The 22997-nt window shown below is 41.5% G+C and overlaps 1 protein-coding gene across 1 annotated transcript in view; it reads left to right on the top strand.

Annotated features, from left to right (window-relative positions):
* The window catches only part of MIPEP (mitochondrial intermediate peptidase), a 171097-nt gene that overhangs the window by 95829 nt on the left and 52271 nt on the right, over positions 1-22997 (top strand). The window contains exons 13-16 of the mRNA XM_089685808.1: positions 1240-1444; positions 10647-10756; positions 15307-15381; positions 17307-17426. Coding sequence (XP_089541934.1) covers positions 1240-1444; positions 10647-10756; positions 15307-15381; positions 17307-17426 — 510 coding nt within the window. The remainder of the gene's footprint in view (positions 1-1239; positions 1445-10646; positions 10757-15306; positions 15382-17306; positions 17427-22997) is intronic.

The raw sequence follows: 22997 nt of genomic DNA, 5'->3' as shown, positions 1-22997 counted from the left end.
TAGACTACTGGTGGAGGCAAGAACACTGCACACAATTTCCCCAGGAATTGTAGCTTTTCTAGTTTTTTTTATTATTTGACTTGTAAGTAAAATGCTTTGCACTAAAATTGTTTTCTTTTTGTAAAAATTTTATAGTTGTCTAGTTTTGCACCAAGGTGCATGCTATTAGCTGTATTACCCAGAAAAACAGCAGTGGTGCAGGTCTCTTTGTTATGAGTCACACTTTCCCTGTCTAATTCTACAGGCAAACTGGAAAATCCATCATCAACACATTTGATAGCGAAGCCATGTGTTTAGTATTTCAGAAGATAAGATGATACTGCTCAAGGTCTTAATTAAAGTGTTACTAAGCCCACAACAGTAAGATCAGTCTGTATATGCAGTAAAGCATGCTTGTTATACTCATTGTGGAACCTAAGGGGTTAATCCTCTGCATTGTGTAAAAAGGCTGTCTGATCCTGACTTCTCTGCCCCTCCTTTTGTTGAAATGACCACCTGATGCAGACTGAACCCATGGTCACATGCTGAGTTTGGTGTATATTGCCAGAGCGGTTTTTTTTTTCTTGGGGGGGCATGTGATCAGCACAGAGCCAATCAGCACTGTCCAGGCAATGATCAGGGGTTTCACATCCTCCTAGAGCAGAAAGAAAACTCCTCCTACAAGCTTTAACTGCTGATGGGAAAAGGTATTTAGCAGTTTATATTTACTTAAATAATTGCATTTCCATGTTGTGTGTACTGTGGGAAACCAGATATAGTGAATGCAGGGTCCTGGGTTTAGTAACACTTTAATCTCAGATCCTCTTCCAGATGACTCCAGAATATTAAACTGTTGAAATAACTTAGATTTTGCTTGCAGAAATCATTAAAGTGGTTCTAAATGCTCAAGGTTTTTTTACCTTCATGCATTTTATGGTAAAAAACTTTTAAGGTAAAAAACCTTCTCTCTGCAGCAGGCCCCCCCCCCCCCCCAATACTCACCTAAGCCCCCCTCTCAATCCGACGATGTGCACTGGAGTCTCGGCTATCCAGGGACTCCCTCTCCTCATTGGCTGAGACTGCAGCGGGAGCTGTAAGCCATTGAGAAGGGGGGGCGCAAGCTGCGGCTCCATGTGTGAATGGACACAAGGAGCAGCGGATGAGGAGTGTGCATTTCTCTTTTTGTAAGCCAAATCTTGTACAAATGTAGTCCATGTTAATTTGTGTCCTTTTACAAAGTGTTTTTGTTATGTACATTAGGACTGTCATTTCACAATTAGAGGAGGCCGGCTTAAAGAAGATGGTGAATATCAGCTGCCTGTAGTGGTTCTCATGCTTAATTTCCCACAGTCCACCAAGAATTTACCAACACTGCTAACTCCTGGTATGATGGAGAACCTCTTCCATGAGATGGGACATGCCATGCATTCGATGCTGGGCAGAACACGCTACCAGCATGTCACTGGTGAGGACTATAGGGGAGGTAGATTGGGGATGCATGCATAAGTAAGGATGATGGTAAACTGCTCAAATGCTTCCTGACTGACTCATTTGGGTCCTTCCAAAATAAAAAAAACTACAATATTATCCAGTATGAGAGAAAATGTTTTACCTCAAGCAAGTTCCCAAAAACTAAGGACCATTGCTACCTAAAATGGATTTTTCAGTTGGGCTTTATTCGCCTGCTGGCCTCAGATTTCTCAGGCACTGCAGTGGGGAGATTCCCTAGGTTGGTTTTCATCTCTGCTTCTCCCAAAGCTACATTATGTCTCTCACAGCTGAACTGCAGTTAGGAGAAGCAGAGGGTTTTTTTTTCTCAGAGCTATCACTCATTAGCTCCCCTTTCTCCTGGTGCCTCCTTTGCAGCATAATTTTACTCCCAATTGCTAACATATTGTCATGAACTGGGTAAAAGTGCTAATAGTTGTATTCCTGTAAACTCTTGAGAAATTCTTTCATGGCAAGAACACTACACTGATCTTAGGTATGGGGGTTGTAGACAAGGGCTCATCATTTTTCCTTTTTGTGCTATTACACTTCGATGTGAATATTTATCGACATGTATGAAAAATAAATTATCCTAATGTGTATTTTGTATCTTTTATGCATACAGTGCTGACATATTATGCAGCACTATACAGTGCCATGAAAAAGTATTCATACCCCTTGAAATTTTCCACATTTTGTCATGTTACAACCAAAAATCTTAATGTATTTTATTGGGATTTTATGTGATAGACCAACACAGCCCAGTTATAGGGGGTACTGGGGTATGCTGCAACCACACACACAAATTTTAGTTGTGCCCAAAAAAGGTGAAAAAAAAACAAATGCAGCCACCACATCTAAAGATTGGTAAGCTGCAATATAATACATTTTTGTTTTTGGCTTTAGGTATGCTTTAATGTTTATACTCCCGATACTGCTGCTTGAACAGTTTTATTATGAACCCATTTCAAGTAGGGAAAACAATATTTTCTTTGTTCTTATGAATATATAGTAAATTATATTACAGCCCAACTTCACATCCCTGCCAGCTGATAAGTATAACTGTCTTCATCAGGCAAGGAAAACTTATTTGAGTCACCCCCCAGCCCCAAACCAGGTCCCTTGTTGATGCTGTTTTCTCCACTAGTCCAGTGCAGCGTGTTATCCCTCACTGGCATTGGGCTTTAGGAAAGGGAAGGGGAATGTGGCTTCTTGTATTTAGTTTTACAGCACAGGTTCTTTAATTTAAACGAACATAACAAAGCTCCACTTCCAAGCATATAAGTGTCAAATGATTTTTGTGAATCTGGCAGAATGTGCCTAAGCTGCAACCACCACTGAAGTGACTCAACTGGGGCAGAAAGTTGTCACAACATACAGTGCATCTTTTTAGACTGTTGTTGGATGGTCCTTCCTGCTGACTGTCAGGATATGTGTAAAAAGTAACAGCAGCCTTATCCCATGGATACAATAATGTCTGATGTGTATAAGGAATATTCAGCTTGTGAACAGTCGGCTTGTCACCAGTAAAGATTGCCATTTAGCACTGTAGCTAGCTCAGTGTTTAATGCTGGGCCACTTTTGGAGTGTCCTGCTGATGTTTGTGAAGGGTGTGATCAGCTGTGTTAATAAGCCTACCTTCCTGCAGCTGTGCAAATAGAAGATTTCCACCTATTACTGAAAAATAACGCTCTATGATGGTAATTATTCTTTTTCTCAGATTCTGAGAAATGGATCTTTTATAAATGTTTCTAGTATCCAACAAGTGTCCTTTTACATATGAAATGTAGCTTTTTCTAATGTAATTGGATGTAATTTTGCTTTTGCATGCGTTCTTTTTTTTTTTTTTTTTTTTTTTTTTTTTTTTACATGAAAGCAAAGGATTGTTTTTCTGTAGATGCCTTTTAAATAGCATATTGTAACCTTTCCTGAAATGGACAATTAAAGTATAACTGTCAGGTCTCTATTGCCGTCTGTGGTTCGTTAGGGAGGTTTACCTTCTCTATTTGTTATGTTCACTGTTCTCACTGTTAGTAAATAAATTAAAAAAAAAAAATCCCAAATTTTGAATTTTGGGTTGTTCACAGAACAAAAGGGATATCTTCCAATGAGGACACTAGTTCTGGTAACAGCCAGGGATGCCCTCACTTTGGGGGATTTCCTCTTGCTTCTTCATGTGACAGGAAATGAAAGGAAATATCCCCAATAGGACACAGATGACAAAAAAACTGATAGTTTATTACCCTCCCTTACAGGGAGCCCAAAAAATTTACAGTCCAAAATAAAAACTTTAGATCTACTTCTAAGTGTAGTGAAGGAATACTTGCTCTTCCAGGTTGCAGGTCCGACTTTTTCTACTGCTGACTTGCATTCATCAGCAGTACTTGCTGCTTGGCCTGTATTGTTCTCTACTGCTTTAGTTGCATACTTCATGTCTACTCCTCAAAATATCTTCCTTCCTACACCAGTTTCAGGGAAAATGTTTATCTACAGGCCCAGCATTCTCAGGTCATTGGGTTTCAGCACCAGTGTATCGAGACAGGACAAGTGTACTGCTGGTGAGTTTAGTTTAGTGTTATGGATCACTAAAATAAAAGTAGGGTTACTGATAAGGGGGTTAAATTTTAATTTCAGTTACCCGTTAAAGTGTAGCTAAAGTGTCCTCAGAGATACTTTGGAACAGTGCTAACTTATATCAGTGCAGCACAAGCAGGGTGTGCAGGAAATTAGCAGCTTCACAGGATGTCTGGCAGAATAAACAGGTATTGTTTGCACTTACAGAACAGAAATACCAAAATGTTTTCAATGGTGGATTAAAGCAATCAGATAAGAGAAGTTAGGGGTTACATGTGTTTTAAGAGGTCTTGCACATGAGCTGCCTGTGCCCATTCAGCATGCTGCCCAACATATGTCCCCAAGGCAGCCCAGATGCAGCATGTAACCTGTCCTTAACGTGAATGGCTGTGCGTTGCTGTACTGCAGTGTTATTGTAAACACGAAAACAGCATTTGAGTGTTTGCAAAAGGTAGATATTTTTTTTGCAAATGCTCATACTCTACTATTTACAATAACACTGCTGTATGCACAAATACAGCAATGCACAGCTGTTCATGTTAATGACAGACTGCTGCATCAGGGCTGCCTGAGTGGAGAAAACACACCAGGCAATTATGCTGAATGGGCTCCAGTGGCCTGTGTGCAAGAGCCCTTGGTGCCAGTTTAAAATTCAACCTAATCCTTGATGCTATTTCAAATACACTTGCCATAAGAGGGTTATGTAGACTGCTATTACTAAGCTCGCCTTTTGAGAATGTTATTTTCCTGGCTATCATGATGAAACTTTGGCTTGAGTTGTTATTAAGTTACTGACTTGAGTGATTAAAGATGCAAGTAACGTTGGCACTCATTTATAACATGCTTGGTCAAAGTTTGACAAAAATGTGTTAAAGCCAGGAAACTAGTATTTTTAGAAGGGCCAGGCATGGCAGCCATTCTGTTTCTCTTCTTTGACTAACCCAAAGCTTCATGCCGAGAAATACTGTGCTGAATACGAATGTGCTGCATCATTCTTTGCCAAGCTCTTCCCTACACATCATGCTGGTTCTTTGTATAAGCTGCTCTGATTTGCCCTTTAGTTAAATTTGCCATTCAAAGATGAAATTTGTGTTTGGGTCATGGTGGTAGATGAATAGATATGGATATGTTTGTAGTCCATATCACTAGAGAAGCCTGGAGGGGACAACCATGACTCCCTCCATAAATACAGTGACATAGCCACCCAGGGATGGGAAATGTGTTATTTTCAGAATTACCTGAAAATAAAGTGAAAGAAGCTTTAAAAAAGAAAACTAATGCAGCCGCCGCAATAAGGAACTAGTATTATTTATTATTATTATACAGGATTTATATAGCGCTTTACAAAATGAAGGTAAACGTTACAGTTACAATACAATTTGGTACAAGTGGAAACCGAGGGCCCTGCTCATTAGAGCTTACAATCTAGGAGGAATCAAATCAATAGATCCAAACAGGAATCTACCCTCTTTCAATAAATCTACTATATATGTGACAACAAAATATTCCCCATATACTTTCTACAAAATCATAAATCCAGTGTCTCTGTGATTTAAATCCAATAATATAAAGTCCAGTGTCTCAATAACGAAAAAATATATAAAATTAAAAAATAAATAAAGATAAAAATAAAAATAAAATAAAAAGAAATGAAAAAATGTCTATTTCTTGCAGTGTTGATTGTTGTGAAGAACCTCAAAGAAAAAGAAACTCACAATAGTGCATTACCATAATACCACAAAAAAAAAAAAAAAAAAAAAAAAAAAAAATATATAATAAAATTTATGAATATATATATATATATATATATAAAACACATGCACACACAAATGTGTATCAAACAATTGTGCAACCTTTAAGTGAAAAATTATATATTTAACACTTGTGAGAACCTTCCAAAAGAGAAAGGTAATAAAACACTTGTGCTCATAAATAATAAAATCATGAAGTGATCTACTAAGTGAGATTCCTCCCCACACGTGACACTTCTAGTGAGTAAGGCCAATATACCCTTACCAACAGTAGATGAAACTCACGCCTTTTGTATATATATATAACTGGAAATCCTCCAAAGAAGCTTTATCCTCCTCTCCTCCTTCGCTTCCTGTTAGGATGATCTTACTATGCCTTCCACATCCATAGGTTTATAAAATATAACGTACCTCCATGTATGTTTCAAGTTTTAATGAATCCACTTGTATAAGGAGTTGAAAACATAGGCATATAAATAGTATAATCAATTTTGGACAAGCCCCACTGAGTGGGGATTACCAGGCAGTTCCCACAGTTCCCATGCAGTCCACTCTCAAGTGTCCAGTGATTCCTCAACAAAGATGGCCGCTGCGACACTTCCGGTTCCTGCTCCTTGCGTATGACGTCACTTCCTCTTGACGCGTTTCGTCACATCCGGGACTTAGTCATAAGCTTATGACTAAGTCCCGGATGTGACGAAACGCGTCAAGAGGAAGTGACGTCATACGCAAGGAGCAGGAACTGGAAGTGTCGCAGCGGCCATCTTTGTTGAGGAATCACTGGACACTTGAGAGTGGACTGCATGGGAACTGTGGGAACTGCCTGGTAATCCCCACTCAGTGGGGCTTGTCCAAAATTGATTATACTATTTATATGCCTATGTTTTCAACTCCTTATACAAGTGGATTCATTAAAACTTGAAACATACATGGAGGTACGTTATATTTTATAAACCTATGGATGTGGAAGGCATAGTAAGATCATCCTAACAGGAAGCGAAGGAGGAGAGGAGGATAAAGCTTCTTTGGAGGATTTCCAGTTATATATATATACAAAAGGCGTGAGTTTCATCTACTGTTGGTAAGGGTATATTGGCCTTACTCACTAGAAGTGTCACGTGTGGGGAGGAATCTCACTTAGTAGATCACTTCATGATTTTATTATTTATGAGCACAAGTGTTTTATTACCTTTCTCTTTTGGAAGGTTCTCACAAGTGTTAAATATATAATTTTTCACTTAAAGGTTGCACAATTGTTTGATACACATTTGTGTGTGCATGTGTTTTATATATATATATATATATATATTCATAAATTTTATTATATATTATTTTTTTTTTTTTTTTTTTTTTTTTTTTTTTTTTTTTGTGGTATTATGGTAATGCACTATTGTGAGTTTCTTTTTCTTTGAGGTTCTTCACAACAATCAACACTGCAAGAAATAGACATTTTTTCATTTCTTTTTATTTTATTTTTATTTTTATCTTTATTTTTTAATTTTATATATTTTTTCGTTATTGAGACACTGGACTTTATATTATTGGATTTAAATCACAGAGACACTGGATTTATGATTTTGTAGAAAGTATATGGGGAATATTTTGTTGTCACATATATAGTAGATTTATTGAAAGAGGGTAGATTCCTGTTTGGATCTATTGATTTGAGTTTAAGCTTTCAGGGGGTTGAAAGTTTTTTTTCCAATTTGGAATTGGTGTAGGAGCAAGGGTGGTTTTGGTTTTACATTATACCTATATCATTTTCACATTATATTTATAAATCTAGGAGGAATGGTTGAGTGATACAAAAGGTAATAGCTGTGAGGGGATGAACTGATGGAGGAAATAAAAGGCAGTTTACTAGTTAGAAGCAGGATAGGATTCTTTAAAGAGAACAGTTTTCAGGGATTGTCTTAAGGTGGCTAGATTTGGAGACAGTTGGACAGATTGGGGTAGGGCGTTCCATAGGATGGGAGAAGCTTGGGAGAAGTCCTGGAGGCGGGCATGGGAGGAGGTGACATGGGAACTAGAGAGCAGAAGGTCTTGGGAGGATCGAAGAGAGCTGTTTAATAGATACTTTGAGACCAGGTTAGTGATGTAGCTGGGGCAAAGTTGTGTATGGCTTTGTAAGTTGTTAGTATTTTGAATTTTATTCGTTGGGCGAGTGGAAGCCAGTGGGAGGGATTGGCAGAGAGGGGTAGCAGGCACTGAACGATTGGTAAGGTGGATGAGCCTGGCAGCAGTATTCATGATGGAGTGGAGGGGGGATAGCCTATGTAAAGGTAAGCCAATGAGGGAATTGTAGTAGTAAAGGCGAGAGATAACCAGGGAGTGAATTAGGAGCATTGTGGTATCATTGGTTAAAAAGGGGCGTATTCTGGAGATGTTGAGGAGGCATGATTTGGACAGGGATTGGATGTGGGCCTGAAAGGATAGTTCAGAATCCATGGTTACCCCTAGCACTCTGGCATGCGGGGATGGGTTGATAGTGGTGCTATTGATCCTGACCGAGAAATCAGGGGAAAAGGCATGTGGGGGAGGAAATATTATGAGCTCCGTTTTGGATAGATTGAGTTTTAGGAAGTGGTGTGACATCCAGTCTGATATGTCTGTTAGTAAATCGGTGATACGTGAGGAAACTGATGGGGCGAGTTGAGGAGTAGAGAGACAGATTTGTGTGTCATCAGCATAGAAATGGTATTGGAAACCATGGGAAGCTATCAGCTGACCCAAGGAATAGGTGTAGATCAACAATAAGAGAGTTCCAAGGACAGAACCTTGGGGGACCCCGACAGTGAGAGGAGGAGGTAGAGTTATAAGTGACACTGAAGGTGCAGTGAGATAGGTAAGATTCAAACAAATGGAGAGTATAGTCACGGAGACCAAGTAAATAGAGGTTTTTTTTTGAGGAGGGGGTGGTCAACAGTGTCATAGGCAGCGGAGAGGTCCAAGAGTAAGGAATAGTGACCATTAGTTTTAGCGGTTAGCAAGTTGTTTGTCAGTTTTAGGAGAGCAGTTTCACCTACCTTCCGTCCACTAGGCCTGGGAGAGTGAGTCCAGAGGAGACCACCATCGGAGAGGGCAGCAGGAGAGGGAAAGTCAGATTCATGAAGCAAGGTTTCCATAATTGCAAGTAGGTTAAAGGAGTTTGTGATAAAAAGATTTTGGGCAGAGTTGAGTTTGTTACAGACAGAGCAGGCATTCCAAAGGGCACAGGAAAAGGGGAGGCTGGTTCTAGGAAGAAGAGGAATCGTAACCAGATTGTGTGGATTGCGGCCACTGTTAGAGGATAGGGTGTGCCAGGTGTACTGGTCAAAAGAAAAACATGGCGGTCCTGGATTTGGGGAAATATCTCCAAATGTTAGGAGAAGCAGAAGGGTGAGAGAGGTAATATGGGAGTATGACCTATATGGAGGGACAGGTCCCAGTGTCCTAGAGGTTTTTTTGGTATGCGGGTTCAGAATTAGCAGGAGTTTGATAAGGTGAAGTCAGGAGTGAGGATGATATATATAAGCTGTGGAATGGAGAAGAGGGGTGAAGGAGAGAGAGTTTGAAGAGAGGATACAACTGTGAGAAGGAGGAGTAGGGAGTGCGTGTTAGAGTGGTAAGATGAAGAAGCAGACTGGATAAGAGCTGGATGGGGAAACGGGTCACCTGTACTCTGATTAGTATTTGAAGTTGTCTGCTGTGGTTTCTCGCTTTGTGCATACGCTGAAGTGCAGAGCCGAAGTGCACTGCTCAATACTTAAGCCACAATCAATGCTTTAGCCAAGATGATAGTTGACAATGCTGCCTCTGGCTGTGCCTTCCCTAAGGAAGGCCTACATTTATACTGAGTTGGGTGGGGGTATTGCCAATTTATCAATTACGAATTCATAGCAGAGACACATGGCTAGCAGGGTAAACATCTCACACCAAAGGAGGACTACAAGAGACAACAAGAGAGCAGGAGGGCAGAGTTGTAAAGGTTAGGATCAGCTCATAAATTTGCATTAGATAATAAGAGCAAAATAATCACCACAGTAATATGGACAGAGTTAGAGATTTTGTAAGCAATAAGGATTACCAATAAGAACACTGATAGTTATGAATCAGCTTCCGTTAGAGGTGGATTTTAAAAGCAGTATAGATTACCATATAGCAGTGCAGGGTGAATTGGCATTCATACATGGCATGGGTGATAGTACAGATGGATATTGCTCGCAGACATTTACCATATAGCCGTGCAGGGTGAATTAGCATTTATACATGGCATGGGTGATAGTACAGATGGATATTGCTCGCAGACATTTACCTGTGATGGGATAGAGAATAGTTATTCAGATGATGCAGAGCCAAAGTGCAATGCTCAATACTTAAGCCACGATCAATACTTTAGCCAAGAAGATAGTTGCTACCCCTTGCTGTGCTGCCCCTGGCTACTAAGCATGCAATATACTAAATTTTGGTTTTGGGTTTAGATACAATTTAACAGCCAGTGATGGAACTGGTTTACCTCTTAAGTTGTCACTTGGTGGTGCAATGAAATGAAAATTCTGGACTGAAACCAAAAATTCAGTATGTACTTGATTTAAAAAAAAACAATCCAGTAATGTACAATAACTTTTATTGAAAGTAACACACAGAAAATGAAATGTGTATAAAATGTTAAAAACTTAAATAGATGCGATTTTTACATTGAAGTCAGTGGGGGGGGGGGGTGATTTTGCATTGATGTCGATGGGATGCAATTTTGCATTGAAGTCAACTATCATTATCGGCAACTTTTTAAAAATCAGCTGTTTGCTTGTGTACAGCATAAGAAGTGCTTCTTTGTGAATTACTAACACTTTTTGTACCCTACCTGTTTTTTAGGAACCAGATGTGCTACAGATTTTGCTGAAGTACCTTCTATACTGATGGAATATTTTGCTAGTGATTATCGGGTGGTAAACCAGTTTGCACGACATTGCCAGACTGGACAGGTAATAATAGACTGGGAATATTGACTGGAAAAGAAAATTGTGGTTTTCACATATAGTTTTCAATGTCTTTTCATTTTTAACCCCTTTCACACTTCATGGTCCCATTATAAAATTGTGTAGTATTGGCAAAGTATGAATTGTACTATTTAAAGGAGAAGTATGGGAATACAAAAAAATTGAACACTCTTACTCACCTCCCTGCTGCAACTGTCCCCAACCATCACATGGCTGCTGATTGCTCTGTTCTTGGGATCCGTTCTGACCAGAGAGCAGTGATTTCAGTCACCACTCTTTGCTCTTCCCCTCCAGCACACACTGGAATGCCGAGCTGGGGAGGGGGTGGTGTGCCGAGAGGCTAAGCCAGCTGAGGGTCAGGCACTTAGGTGGATCCGCAACATTATTGTCATGATCCATACAGAGTTTGGAGCAACTCTGTGATGACAGCCAACTGCGAGTTTTAGACCACTATCTGCAGATTCTGGGTCACAGGAGTGCAATTCTGTGATCCACAAGTGAAGTATGACCAAGAAAGTTTTGGCCATACTTCTCTTCTCATTGTAAAGTCTGCTGAGTAAGCCTAGGTGGCCACATGCAATAGATCTGCCATCTCAAGTATCTCAAGATCTGCCTCAAGTAGATTGCATGTGCTCTTCCCTCTTACCTCTTCCCATTGTTTCCTTTGTTATTTCTCCTCTCTCCAGCATGCTCTTGCTAACTCTTTGTTGCTATAATGCCCTCTTCTCAAACTCTCTTGTTTACCCCTCCTCCCCACCACACAACCTGTACATATCAACCTCACTCCTGCCCTCTCAATATCACTGCACTTATCTCCTGCTCTCTCTTGGTCCACATAATGTCACCACTACAAAATCACAGCAGCATTTGCCCTCATATAAATCTCGCTCCCACCTCACCTCCCTCACCATCTTTTGCTACTAACTTCTGGAGACATTGGCCCAAACCCTGGCCCTCCACCATCAAACTCCAACCCACAGAAGCAGCAGCCTCCCCTCTCTGGCCGCAGCCGCAACCCTCACTCTCTCATCTCAATTCCCCTGCTTCCACGCACCAACCCCTCCCTCCTATGTGCCCTCTGGAATGCCCGTTCAGCCTCTAACAAACTCTCTACTATCAATGACCTCTTCCTCTCCCACTCCCTCAACCTACTTGCTATTACTGAAACCTGGCTCCAGGATTCTGACTCTGTCTCTTCAGCTGCACTCTCTCATGGTGGCCTCCTCTGGACTCACTCACCCAGACCCAGTGGACGAAAAGGGGGCAGAGTCGGGTGACTTCTTTCCCCAGAAAGCACATTCCAGGTTCTTCCTGCCCCTCCGTCTCTGTCCCTCCACTCTTTTGAAGTGCACTGTATTCATCTCTTTTCTCCTGTTTGTCTGAGGATCGCAGTCATCTACCGGCCCGCGGACCCAGTTTCACGCTTTCTTGATGACTTTTCAGCATGGCTACCGTACTGTCTCTCCTCTGAGGTGCCTGCCATCATCCTCGGTGACTTTAACATCCCAGTCAATGTTCACACCCCTGCCACCTCTCAACTACTAAACCTAACTTCCTCTTTTAACCTAACACAATGGTCACAATCCACCACCCACTCCAATGGCAACACCCTTGACCTTGTATACTCCCACCTATGCACTCCATGTAATCTCTCTAACACCCCTTTTCGTCTCTCTGATCACAACTTTATCAGCTTCACACTCTCCCTGCCTCCTACCTCCCATGCCTCCAACCAGCAAACCGTTACCTGTAGAAACCTCCACCACCACAGCCCTGACCTTCTTCACTCCGCTACTGAGCGCCTCTATGATGAAATTGCACCCCTGTCCTGCCCAGAGCTGGCCACAGCTGCCTACAACAACTATTTATCATCCTCCCTGGACGCCCTTGCCCCTCTTTCTACACACAGAACCAGGCCTCGCCTGTCACAACCCTGGCAAACAGATGACACCAGAAGTCTCAAGAGACGCAGCCGCACTCTTGAGCAAGCATGGCGTAAAACTAAATCCCTGAAAGACTTTACCCTCTACAAATCCGCTCTTCTCAAATACAACTCCAGCCTCATCCAATCCTCGTCAACTCTTCTCTACCCTTAACTCCTTACTCCACCCCCCCCTGCCTCCACCCACCATCTTACTTACTGCACAGGAGATTGCCAGTCACTTCAAGAAGAAGATCGACACAATTCATGATGAGATCTCCAGTGTCAAGCTTCCTCCTCTAACCAACATACCAAGCCCAACACCAAACTCAACACTCTCCTCGTTCGACCCTGTTACCACCAAGGAAGTTACCGAACTCCTTTCCAAGGCCCACTTCACCGCCTGTCCCCTCACGACTATTGCAGCCTCCTTCCTGCTCTGTCCTAAACTCTCTAACCCACATCTTCAACCTCTCACTCTCCATGGGCACCTTTCCCTCCCCTCCCCTCTCAAACATGCACTAGTTACCCCCATTCTCAAAAAACCCTCGCTGGACCCCACCTGTTTGAATAACTTAAGGCCCATCTCCCTGCTCCCGTTTGCCTCCAAGCTTCTCGAGCGCCTTGTTCACAACCGTATGAACTGCTACCTCACCGACAACAACCTTCTTGATCCCTGACAGTCTGGCTTCCGCCCACAACATTTCACAGAAACTGCCCTACTAAAACTCACTAACGACCTACTAATTGCTAAAACCAACGGCCATTACTCCATACTCATACTCCTTGACCTTTCCACTGCCTTTGTCACAGTCGACCACCCGCTCCTCCTCCGTAAACTCCACTCCATGGGCCTCCGTGACTCTGCTCTCTCCTGGTTCTCTTACATTTCCCAGCGCACTTTCAGTGTCACATACAACTCCTCCTCTTCCTCTTTCTGTTGGGGTGCCCCAAGGTTCTGTCCTTGGGCCCCTCCTTTTCGTTCTCTACACCTTCTCCCTGGGCCAACTGATAAGCTCCCATGGCTTCCAATACTGCCTCTATGCTGATGACACCCAGATCTATCTCTCCACTCCCCAGCTCACCCCCTCAATCTCCTCACGTATCACAAATCTACTGAGCGACATATCAGCATGGATGTCACATCACTACCTTAAACTCAGTCTTTCAAAAACTGAGCTTGTAATATTTCCTCCACCCCGATCCCCAAATCATGACTTTACCATTAAGATCAACAGTACAACTATTGGTCCTTCCCCTCCTGCCAGGGTGCTAGGCGTAATCCTAGACTCTGATCTCTCCTTTGGGCCCCACATCCACTCACTGGCTAAATCCTGCCACCTCAACCTCTGGAACATCTCCAAAATCCGCGCCTTTCTGACCAATGACACCACAAAACAACTTATCCACGCCTTGGTTATATCCCGCCTTGATTACTGCAACTCCCTCCTCACTGGTCTACCGTTACACAGGCTATCCCCCCTTCAGTCTATTATGAATGCTGCTGCTAGACTCATACACCTTACCAACCGATCAGCGACTGCTGCCCCTCTCTGCCAATCCTTTCACTGGCTTCCACTAACCCAATGTATAAAATTCAAAATACTAACCACAGCTTACAAAGCCATCCACAACACTGCCCTTAGCTACATCACAGACCTCATCCACAGATATCGGCCAAATCGCCCACTCAGCTCCTCCCAAGACATCTTCCTCTCTAGCTCCCTCATCACCTCCTCCCACGCTCACCTCCAGGACTTCTCCAGAGCCTCTCCATCCCCTGGAACTCCCTACCACAGTATGTCCGGTCGGCCCCCACCCTGTCTGCCTTTAGGCGATCTTTGAAAACTCACTTCTTCAGGGAAGCCTACCCCACCTTCACCTAAGAACTGTACTGGAATCGCCTCCACCGGATCATCCCTCGCAGCTATCATCTTTTGTATCACCTCCCCCTTCCTTTAGATTGTAAGCTCCACGAGCGGGGCCCTCACATTCCTTCTTTACTGAAATGTATTATAATTGTACGGTCTCCTTTATATTGTAAAGCGCTGAGCAAACTGTTGGCGCTATATAAATCCTGTATTATAATAATAATCTCCTGCTGTATGCTTTAACTTTCATGGTCCAGAGTTGGCAGGGAAGAAAAAAAAAAAAGTAAATACTTAAAATGTTTAACATATTTTGGTAGTGTGTCTCCCATAACTCATTGCACAGACATAGGGCCGTTAGTGTTTTATGATAAATGCGGCTGTTTACATTAGCAAGTTTCTGTCTAGCCATTTAGTTATGTTAGTTGAGTACTTACAAAAAATGAAGACCTCTGCAATCTGCAACTCACAGGTGCTCGCTCTGGGGTCCATTTCTCCTATAAACCATTTAACAAAGTCTTTGGAGCTACTCACTGTAATACCAGATTTCACCAGCAGAGTACTTTGTAGGTAATATGAGTTATGACCTCTCCCAGTCCCCATAGATAAACCACAGTATGTTCAGTTTAAATGGCTTAGTGGCAGTTGTCTGGCTGTCCCTGAAGATGTATCTTGTACATTCTTGGATTTGCAAGTTTGCCTTTATTTAAAGTAGTCCTAATTGTTTTTTTATTTTGTTATTGTAGCCGTTATCCAAACCAATGGTATCTCGTCTATGCGAATCTAAAAAGGTTGGTGCAGCTTCGGACATGCAGCTTCAGGTATGGATAATCCTTTCATTTAACCTTTTGTGACCAGTGAATATTTCACAATGTAGTTAAAGATGACCAGAGGGGAACTGCAGTTACCTATCCATCCTGTAACAAAAAAAATGAAATGCGCTACAAAGCGCTAAAGATATATTGTGACCTTAAGGAGGCTGCAGACTTCAGAGGTTAAATATGCTAGCATGATGTGATTGCCCTAAGGTATCTTATTCTTTCAGCCTTTACCCACAAACTCATTAAGCTTCCTGTACATGTTTAGACCTATGGATATTGATGGGAATGTGTGCTGCAGAAACCTTCAGGCTAGCTGGCTGTCACAAGATTCTGTACTTGCTGAGTCAGTCAGAGCAAGCATGTAGCCAGTGAAGTTAAAACTTCTGATCTGCTTACTTGTTAGGCCTCATTCACAATGGCAATGAAACGCTTTCATTTATATCTGCTCATAGTACATTTCTAAACACATATCTATTCATGTAATGATTTTAAAAGGTATAATTCACAATTTAGTAGTGTTGAGGTGCTTTCAGTTTAGCTGCCTTCAGAAAGTAGAATTCCTTTGAGGGAGATTTACTAAAACTGGAGCACTCCGAACCTGGTACAGCTGTGCATGGTAGCCAATCAGCTTTTAACTTCAGCTTGCTCAATTAAGCTTTGACAATAAAACCTGCAAGCTTGGTTTCTATATAGAGCTGCATCAGATGTTGCACTATCCAGTTTTGGTATGTTTCTGGAGACAGCTTGGATAATCTGAATGCATCTGAAAGTATGGAAACCCGTGTAAAAACATGAGAACTCAATTTAGGAACCATAAAGTTTTGTTTATACTCCCTAGATTGTTTCTCAGTGTTTTAAGTAAGCCAAATGTAGGAGGCTAGTGTCAACATAGCCTTAGGGGTTAGTGACTCAGAATACATTAGACTATCACATTGAAAGCCAGATCCAAAGGGTCACTTTGACAGCCAGCCTACTTGCATTTACAGATAAGTATAAGCAATGGCAAGCACTATTCTTACCTCAGGACAGACTTGCTTAATAGGCTATTAAGGTATTTAAACTTAAGCTGGCCATGCACAGCTTGAGCTTGGGCCAAATCAGCTGTGAGTGTTGAATGTTGGTAAAAAAAATAGAAGGAGCCAGATGCAAAATTGTTGGCTGAACAGTGATAGCAATCGATCAGATGCAGTCACCGTTCGCCTTTTCCAATATTCATCATAGCTGGCAGGGAAGATTTCTCAGTCTATTCATGGATGGGAAATTTATATTTTTCTCTCCTTCAGCTCCATGTGTATGGCTTGCTTTAAACTATATTGTCAGATCAGAATGAACCATAGAAATGCTTCTTTAAACAATCAGTAAAAAAGCATGTATGTATAATGAGCAAAGGCTGCCCTCATGAACATGTATTTTTTTTTCTTTTTGTTATAATTTTTTTTTCTGTTACTATGAGATTTGGAGCTAGATTTGGTCAGATCTACTATGCTGTTTACTCTTCTCCTTGCTGGAGAGAAGGCTGTACCTGGAGAGACTTGCAGTGGAAGGATCTCCCTGCTCCCACTTTATTAATTTTGTAGATCATTGCTCCAATTACACTTCTGCAATCTGGGTGTTGCTCCACCAGTTATCATGGAGACAGATTTGACATGATGAAGCAAAGCCTTACTCTTCTACCCCTTCAAGATTTTCACACCCTTTGATAGACAGAGTGTGATATATGTCAGTAATGGGGAAAAAAACCTCAGTTGCAGGAAGCCTACAAGCAATTCCAGTGATTAATATTTTACCCTCAACTTGCTTCTACAGTATAGATCCTCTTTAAGCAAAGTTGTAATACAGTAATGTTAACACCATGTTCGTGAAGTTGGTGAAAAATTGACCAAAATATGAGAAACATTTTTTTTTAAGTACATTTTCTTCTCTAGGTTTTCTATTCCATGTTGGATCAAGTATATCATGGAGAGCACCCCCTCAAAAGCTCTACAACAGACATTTTAAGGGAAACACAGGAGAAGTTTTATGGATTACCATATATACCTCATACAGTGAGTAAATTGTTTTGCAAGTTTTCCTATTGTACCTTTCTCTCTTCCTTCAGTATTACATCACCTCCTTCACATCAGGTATCTGCTCTGGTACCTACAGTTCCTTTCTCTCTTCCTTCAGTATTATATCACCTCCTTCACATCAGGTGTCTGCTCTGGTACCTACAGTTTCTTTCTCTCTTCCTTCAGTATTACATCACCTACTTCACATCAGGTGTCTGCTCTGGTACCTACAGTCTTATCGGTTTAACAGATAATAGCTACCATTAACATAGAACTGAGATTACTAAAGAAAGAAATCTGATTGGATGCCCTGAGTCACTGCATTCAGCCCTGAGTGGCAGCTGTTACCTTGGCCAAAGTTCTGTCTTGTGGTGTTTCCTTGCATTTATTATTCTACGCTGCACTGTGTGGCAGAGAGTAGTCCAGGCAGGATCTATAGTAGTGGATGTATGATAGTTGCATTCACTGACTGATATAGTCACTAAATGACCAGCCATCTTCGTTTTATTTATGGAACTGGATTTTGGCTGGTGATTGTTTGTTTGTAGGTGAAGCAATTTTCCTGCTTCAATAATCAGCTCAGACATCACTGAGGTACAGTTGAAGGTTAAATCATTGGGGAGTTCATTACCATGTGTTTGCAGCTCATAACGGGGCAATTTGTTGTCCCTTGTGGGCTAGAGGTACTTGCATTTGCTTGGACCACCCATAACTGTCAGACAGCATGGGTAAACCTGCTGAAAGTTGGGCAATTAGGAGTTTTTTTAAATTTTGTGGACTAAGTGGTGTCAGCCCTGCCCAGTTTCTTTTAGCTGAAGTATTCAGCTATTCCCACTGTCCTCATCTCTAAAACTGGCACTAACTGACTTGTAGGTCTAAAATAAGAATTAGGAACGTTAAATAGACTCTTGTGAGAGCACAGGCCAGAATGTCTGACCAGAGCCACTTTTTTCTTTGCAATTATAAAACAAAGCATGGCATGAAATAATGTAGTCCATTGTATTTCCCCACATGGGGAGCCATAGGTGTTGCATACAGCTCCCAATAGAAATCAGTGGCTCTACGTGGGAATGCGCTGGTAAACACACACATGGATAGCAGCCCCAACCACTCTCATTTTTCACTATTTCCTATTAGTATTCTAATGTGATGGGTTGCCAAGAAAGATATACAGTTGCAGGTGGGACTTGAACATTATAGTAAAAGTCGATATTGCATATGATTCAAGCTGCATTTACACTTTGTTTTGACATGTAGAATGCAGTGGCTGTGTTTTCTGCATATTTGTTTTTTTTTTTTGTTTTTTAATTTCTTAGGTTCGTGACATGCGTTAACTGAACTTGGGTTCTTTTATATTTTGTCATCCGGGCTCATTTTGGAAGTTGAGGAGATGTTTACGCAGCTTACAAAGGGTTGGAAAATAGGAAGACTCTTATCCATGTGTTGATGCTCCATCATAATCCAGTAACTAGTTGGAAGTTGAGCAGGGACACAAGAGATTGCAAACATAAATAGTTTTGAATAGAGATGTCACCCAGATTTGCCCATGTTAGCTAGTCGTGTGACCAAGCTGCAGCTTTATCTGAATTTTTATCACATGAATGCTTTTACAATGTGTCACAAAACCGGCAGCATGGGGGGGGGGCGGGGGGGCGCCTGGGCCTGGGCCTGGGACAGTGATTTCAACGCAAGGTATTTTAGCAGTAATTTTACAAATTGTTCATTTAAAGCGGTAGTAATGTTTGTATAATAAAGGTAAAAATGGGTCCTCCGGCAGGTTTAAATCATAATGTACTAGTATGCACAGCATATAGGTACATTATGACAAACTTACCTACAAATAGAGCCCTCCAACGTTGCGCTGACACTGCTCTCCCTGGTCTCCTGCTGCTTCCATCTTCACCCAGTCTTCCTTCTGGGTTTCGTATCCTCGGCCACTAGAATGACAGGGCCAAGATGACGTCACTCCCATGCGCTCAGATCACGTCACCCGCTGACAGGTTTGGGGTTGGGGACATTTATGACAGATGAGACTTCTATAGTCTCTTCTATAATAAAAACCCTGCCTGTCAACGGTTTTTGAGATTTTCACTTTGCTACCACTTTAAAGCAAACCTCCAGCCAAGAATAGAAATGATTACCCTATTGAAAGAATTAGAATTAAAAAAATAACTTTTATTGCAATATGCAATTTAAAGTCACAGCTTTTCCCAGCAGTACTTCTTTTCTACCACAAGATGCCCTCAGTCTTATGGCCTGCATCCTTCAACCCACTTCTGTGGATCCCAGGCTCTTTTCCATGTGTCTCTGCCGGTGATTGGACAGTGAAAGTATCACTGAGCTCATCTCTCGTTGCTTTGCCCTATTCTATCAGCATGCTCCCTGATTTCACATGAACTGATTGGTTTGTTGTACTGCTTTGTCCATTCACACTCAAGCCCTTCTATACAAGGACTTCAAGAGGCTGATACCTGGTAAAAGCTAGGTATTTACAGTGCTTGCATTAAAAATGGGGCTCCACCCAAAAGGTGAAGTTTCACTTTAAGGACTTTTCCCGTTACCCGTTAAGGATTGTAACCTTTGGGGAGCGGGTACCCGATTTTGACTAGTACCCACTTCCACTAAGACTGCCTAGACGATTGGAAGCAGAACTTCTCCTCCCTCCTCCAGTTCTTGTAACTGCTGACTTTTATTTTTTTTAACAGGAGACTGGAGCTCCGCTTTAATGTTGTATTAATGATTACAGAGCCGCATTAATATGTGCTTGTTACATCTGCCTAGACTTCAGTTTTAAATGGGAGGATTGTCACGGTTTGGGGTGTGGATTGTTCAGTATAGGTCCACTTTAAACTACATAATCTGTGCATACACTGTATTGTACATGGAAGCTAATATATTTATTTTTCTGAAGTACACTGTTCCAAAATACATTATCCTACTGGATTGCTGTTCTCCGCAGTCACTTTCTATTTGTTATGATATGTTGATCTCTTTGTAACAAGCCTGATTTACTGCTTGGGTTTGGTAGGTCCCTTGAGAAAGTCACAATAGCAGTGAGCCACAAATAACGGCCCAACCACCTGGCTTATGTCTGGAACCACGTAAGTGGTTAATTGGATGTTAAATTCCGATCCTCTTCCCCCTGAGTAAATAGGTTCTAAATATTTACGTTTCCTGCCATCCTATATGTATCGATGACAGTTTTGCACAAACAGTGAAGTGTTGCAAACTGGACCTTTTAATCTTTTGTTATACTCCGCAAGCAAAATGAAAACAGTCTCTCAGCTGGTTTATTTTTGTCTTCCAAATCAAACACATTTCTAGCTGCAGACAAATTATTTGGCAGTAGGGCTCTGGCGTTTGTACTTTTTTTTTTCCCCCAGAATCTGCTGAACTCTGTAACCAGTTTAAAAGCTGAAACTTAAGGGAGAAGTACAGCCCAAGCTCTTTTGGTTGTACTTCTCCTGTGGATCACAGGAGTGCCATTCATTTTGCAGTTCTGTGACCTGTTTTCAGCTGACAGCGGGCTGAAGCCTGCTGTTGGGTGATGCCACTCAGCCAGTCCAGACTGGGTAAAGATCCTGACTTTAAAGTAGAGATCCACCCTAGGAGTCTGAAGCGGCACCTTACTCAGCCTCTCGGCGATCCGCTGAGAGCCCGAGCCAGCCGCTCCCTCCCCCACCACAGCCCAGCACTATACTGAGCGTATGGGGGGGTGGCAGAGCAGACGGCAGTGACAGTCACCACTCTGTGTTCTGGGCAGCGGTGAGAACTCGGCGATCAGCAGTCATGTGATCGCTGAGTTCTCACCCTTAAAGCCAGCGGGGGACAGATGAAAAGAGAATATCTGAAGTTCTTTCCTGTATTGGATAGAGGAAGAAGACTTTGAATTGTCAGATTTCTATTGTTGCCTCTATTACCAGTAGAGAGATTTATCACCACTTTCTGCTTACTTTCTGCTCTGGTGACACAACTGGATGTGAGGAGCATTCTCCAATCGGGGAAACTGGTAATAAAAACCTGAAAGAGGTTCCAACCCTTCCCCACTCTACAAATAAAAAGTTCCTTAATTGCTGTTTGTGTTCCCATTTTCTGTCCCAGCAACACCGCAATAATTGAAAGGAAAATTCATCCGATGGGGAAGCAAAATAAACCTGACAGAGGTTTTAACCCTTAGCCATTCTAGTCTAAACTGCCATAAGTTTTGACTGCAGTTGTATAAATGAATAACCTACAGTTAAAGGTCACCTTTGCAAAAAAAAAAAATAATAATAAATGCACATATTTTTGCAGGTAAGAAAAAAAATGATTAATTTATTTTACTTGGAGCCTGCAAAGCATTGCACCCATGATCCGCAGATCTTGGGTGCAGTGCAAGACTCCTGAATGGCAGTGTAAGCTGTCTGCTTGTACCTCATACGGGTATGCAGTTACACACTGACAGGAAGAAACCATGAACTACCTAGAGCTCTCAACAGCACTGTGGCGGTTAATTGAGAGCTGCAAGCTGACGAGCCACACAGGCTGTCAGTACTTCCCATTCACAGAATTCTGCCATTCATGGACACTTTTTCTTTTTTTACATTGTGACAGAGAGTTTGGGAAGAAGATCCCCAGATCGCTGTCACTAGAGACAGTGGGTCAGGGAGTGGCTGCTGCAGTGGGAACATGTTATTTGTCCCACCCTAAAAATGGGTGAAACATATCACATGTTCCCAAAGGTGAACTTATCCTTTAAATGAATTAAAACTCAGGCTTTGTGCTCCCCCTTTAGTAGTCCCATCCCCATGCTTGAGGTCCTCCCATAGTATTTCATCTTTTCCTCTGATATCTTCTGGCCAGTCACATGACATGCCTGGGCGAAATTTACTAAAATTGGAGCACTCAGAATCTGGTGCAGCTGATCATGGGAGCCAATTGGCATCTAACTACATCTTGTTCAGTTAAGCTTTGACAATAAAACATGGACTCTGATTGGTTTCTGTGGACAGCTACACCAAATTTAGCATGCTCCGGTTTTAGTAAATATCCCCCACTGGGTCCTCTTCCCTTTCAAACTTCTGTGGATAATGCAGAGAGCAGTATTGACCTGATGGGAGGGGGTGCTGCACTAATCAAATGGAATCTAACTAAATAAGTGAAAAAAATGAGAGAGGGAAAAAAAGGTGGATACCCAAAAAATCAATAATAAATGTGAAACCACAGCATAAACCGCACAAACAACACAGGTGCACTGTCATATATAAAACAACATAAAAACAGAGAACACGTCCTCAACTGAAGGTGATGGATAAAGTGATGGGCTATGGTTGTACAATAGTTAAACATAAACAAAAAAATTGAGTCAATGGAATATAAGTGAAATAGTAAAAAATATATATATATATATATATATATATATATATATATATATATATATATATATATATATATATATATATATATATATATATATATATGAACCCGTATGGTGAAAATCTGCACATGGGTCCATTTTTTTCACTTATTTAATTAGATTCCATTTAGTTAGCGCAGCCCCCTCCTCTTACTATTTTGTTATATAGTTGG

Source organism: Staurois parvus, unplaced genomic scaffold, assembly GCF_062004578.1.
Source record: "Staurois parvus isolate SC_StPar_1 unplaced genomic scaffold, SC_StPar_1.0 ptg000387l, whole genome shotgun sequence".
Classification (NCBI taxonomy): Eukaryota; Metazoa; Chordata; class Amphibia; order Anura; family Ranidae; genus Staurois; species Staurois parvus.
The sequence above is the reverse complement of the archived record's forward strand: the minus strand, read 5'-3'. Positions and strand labels throughout refer to the sequence as shown.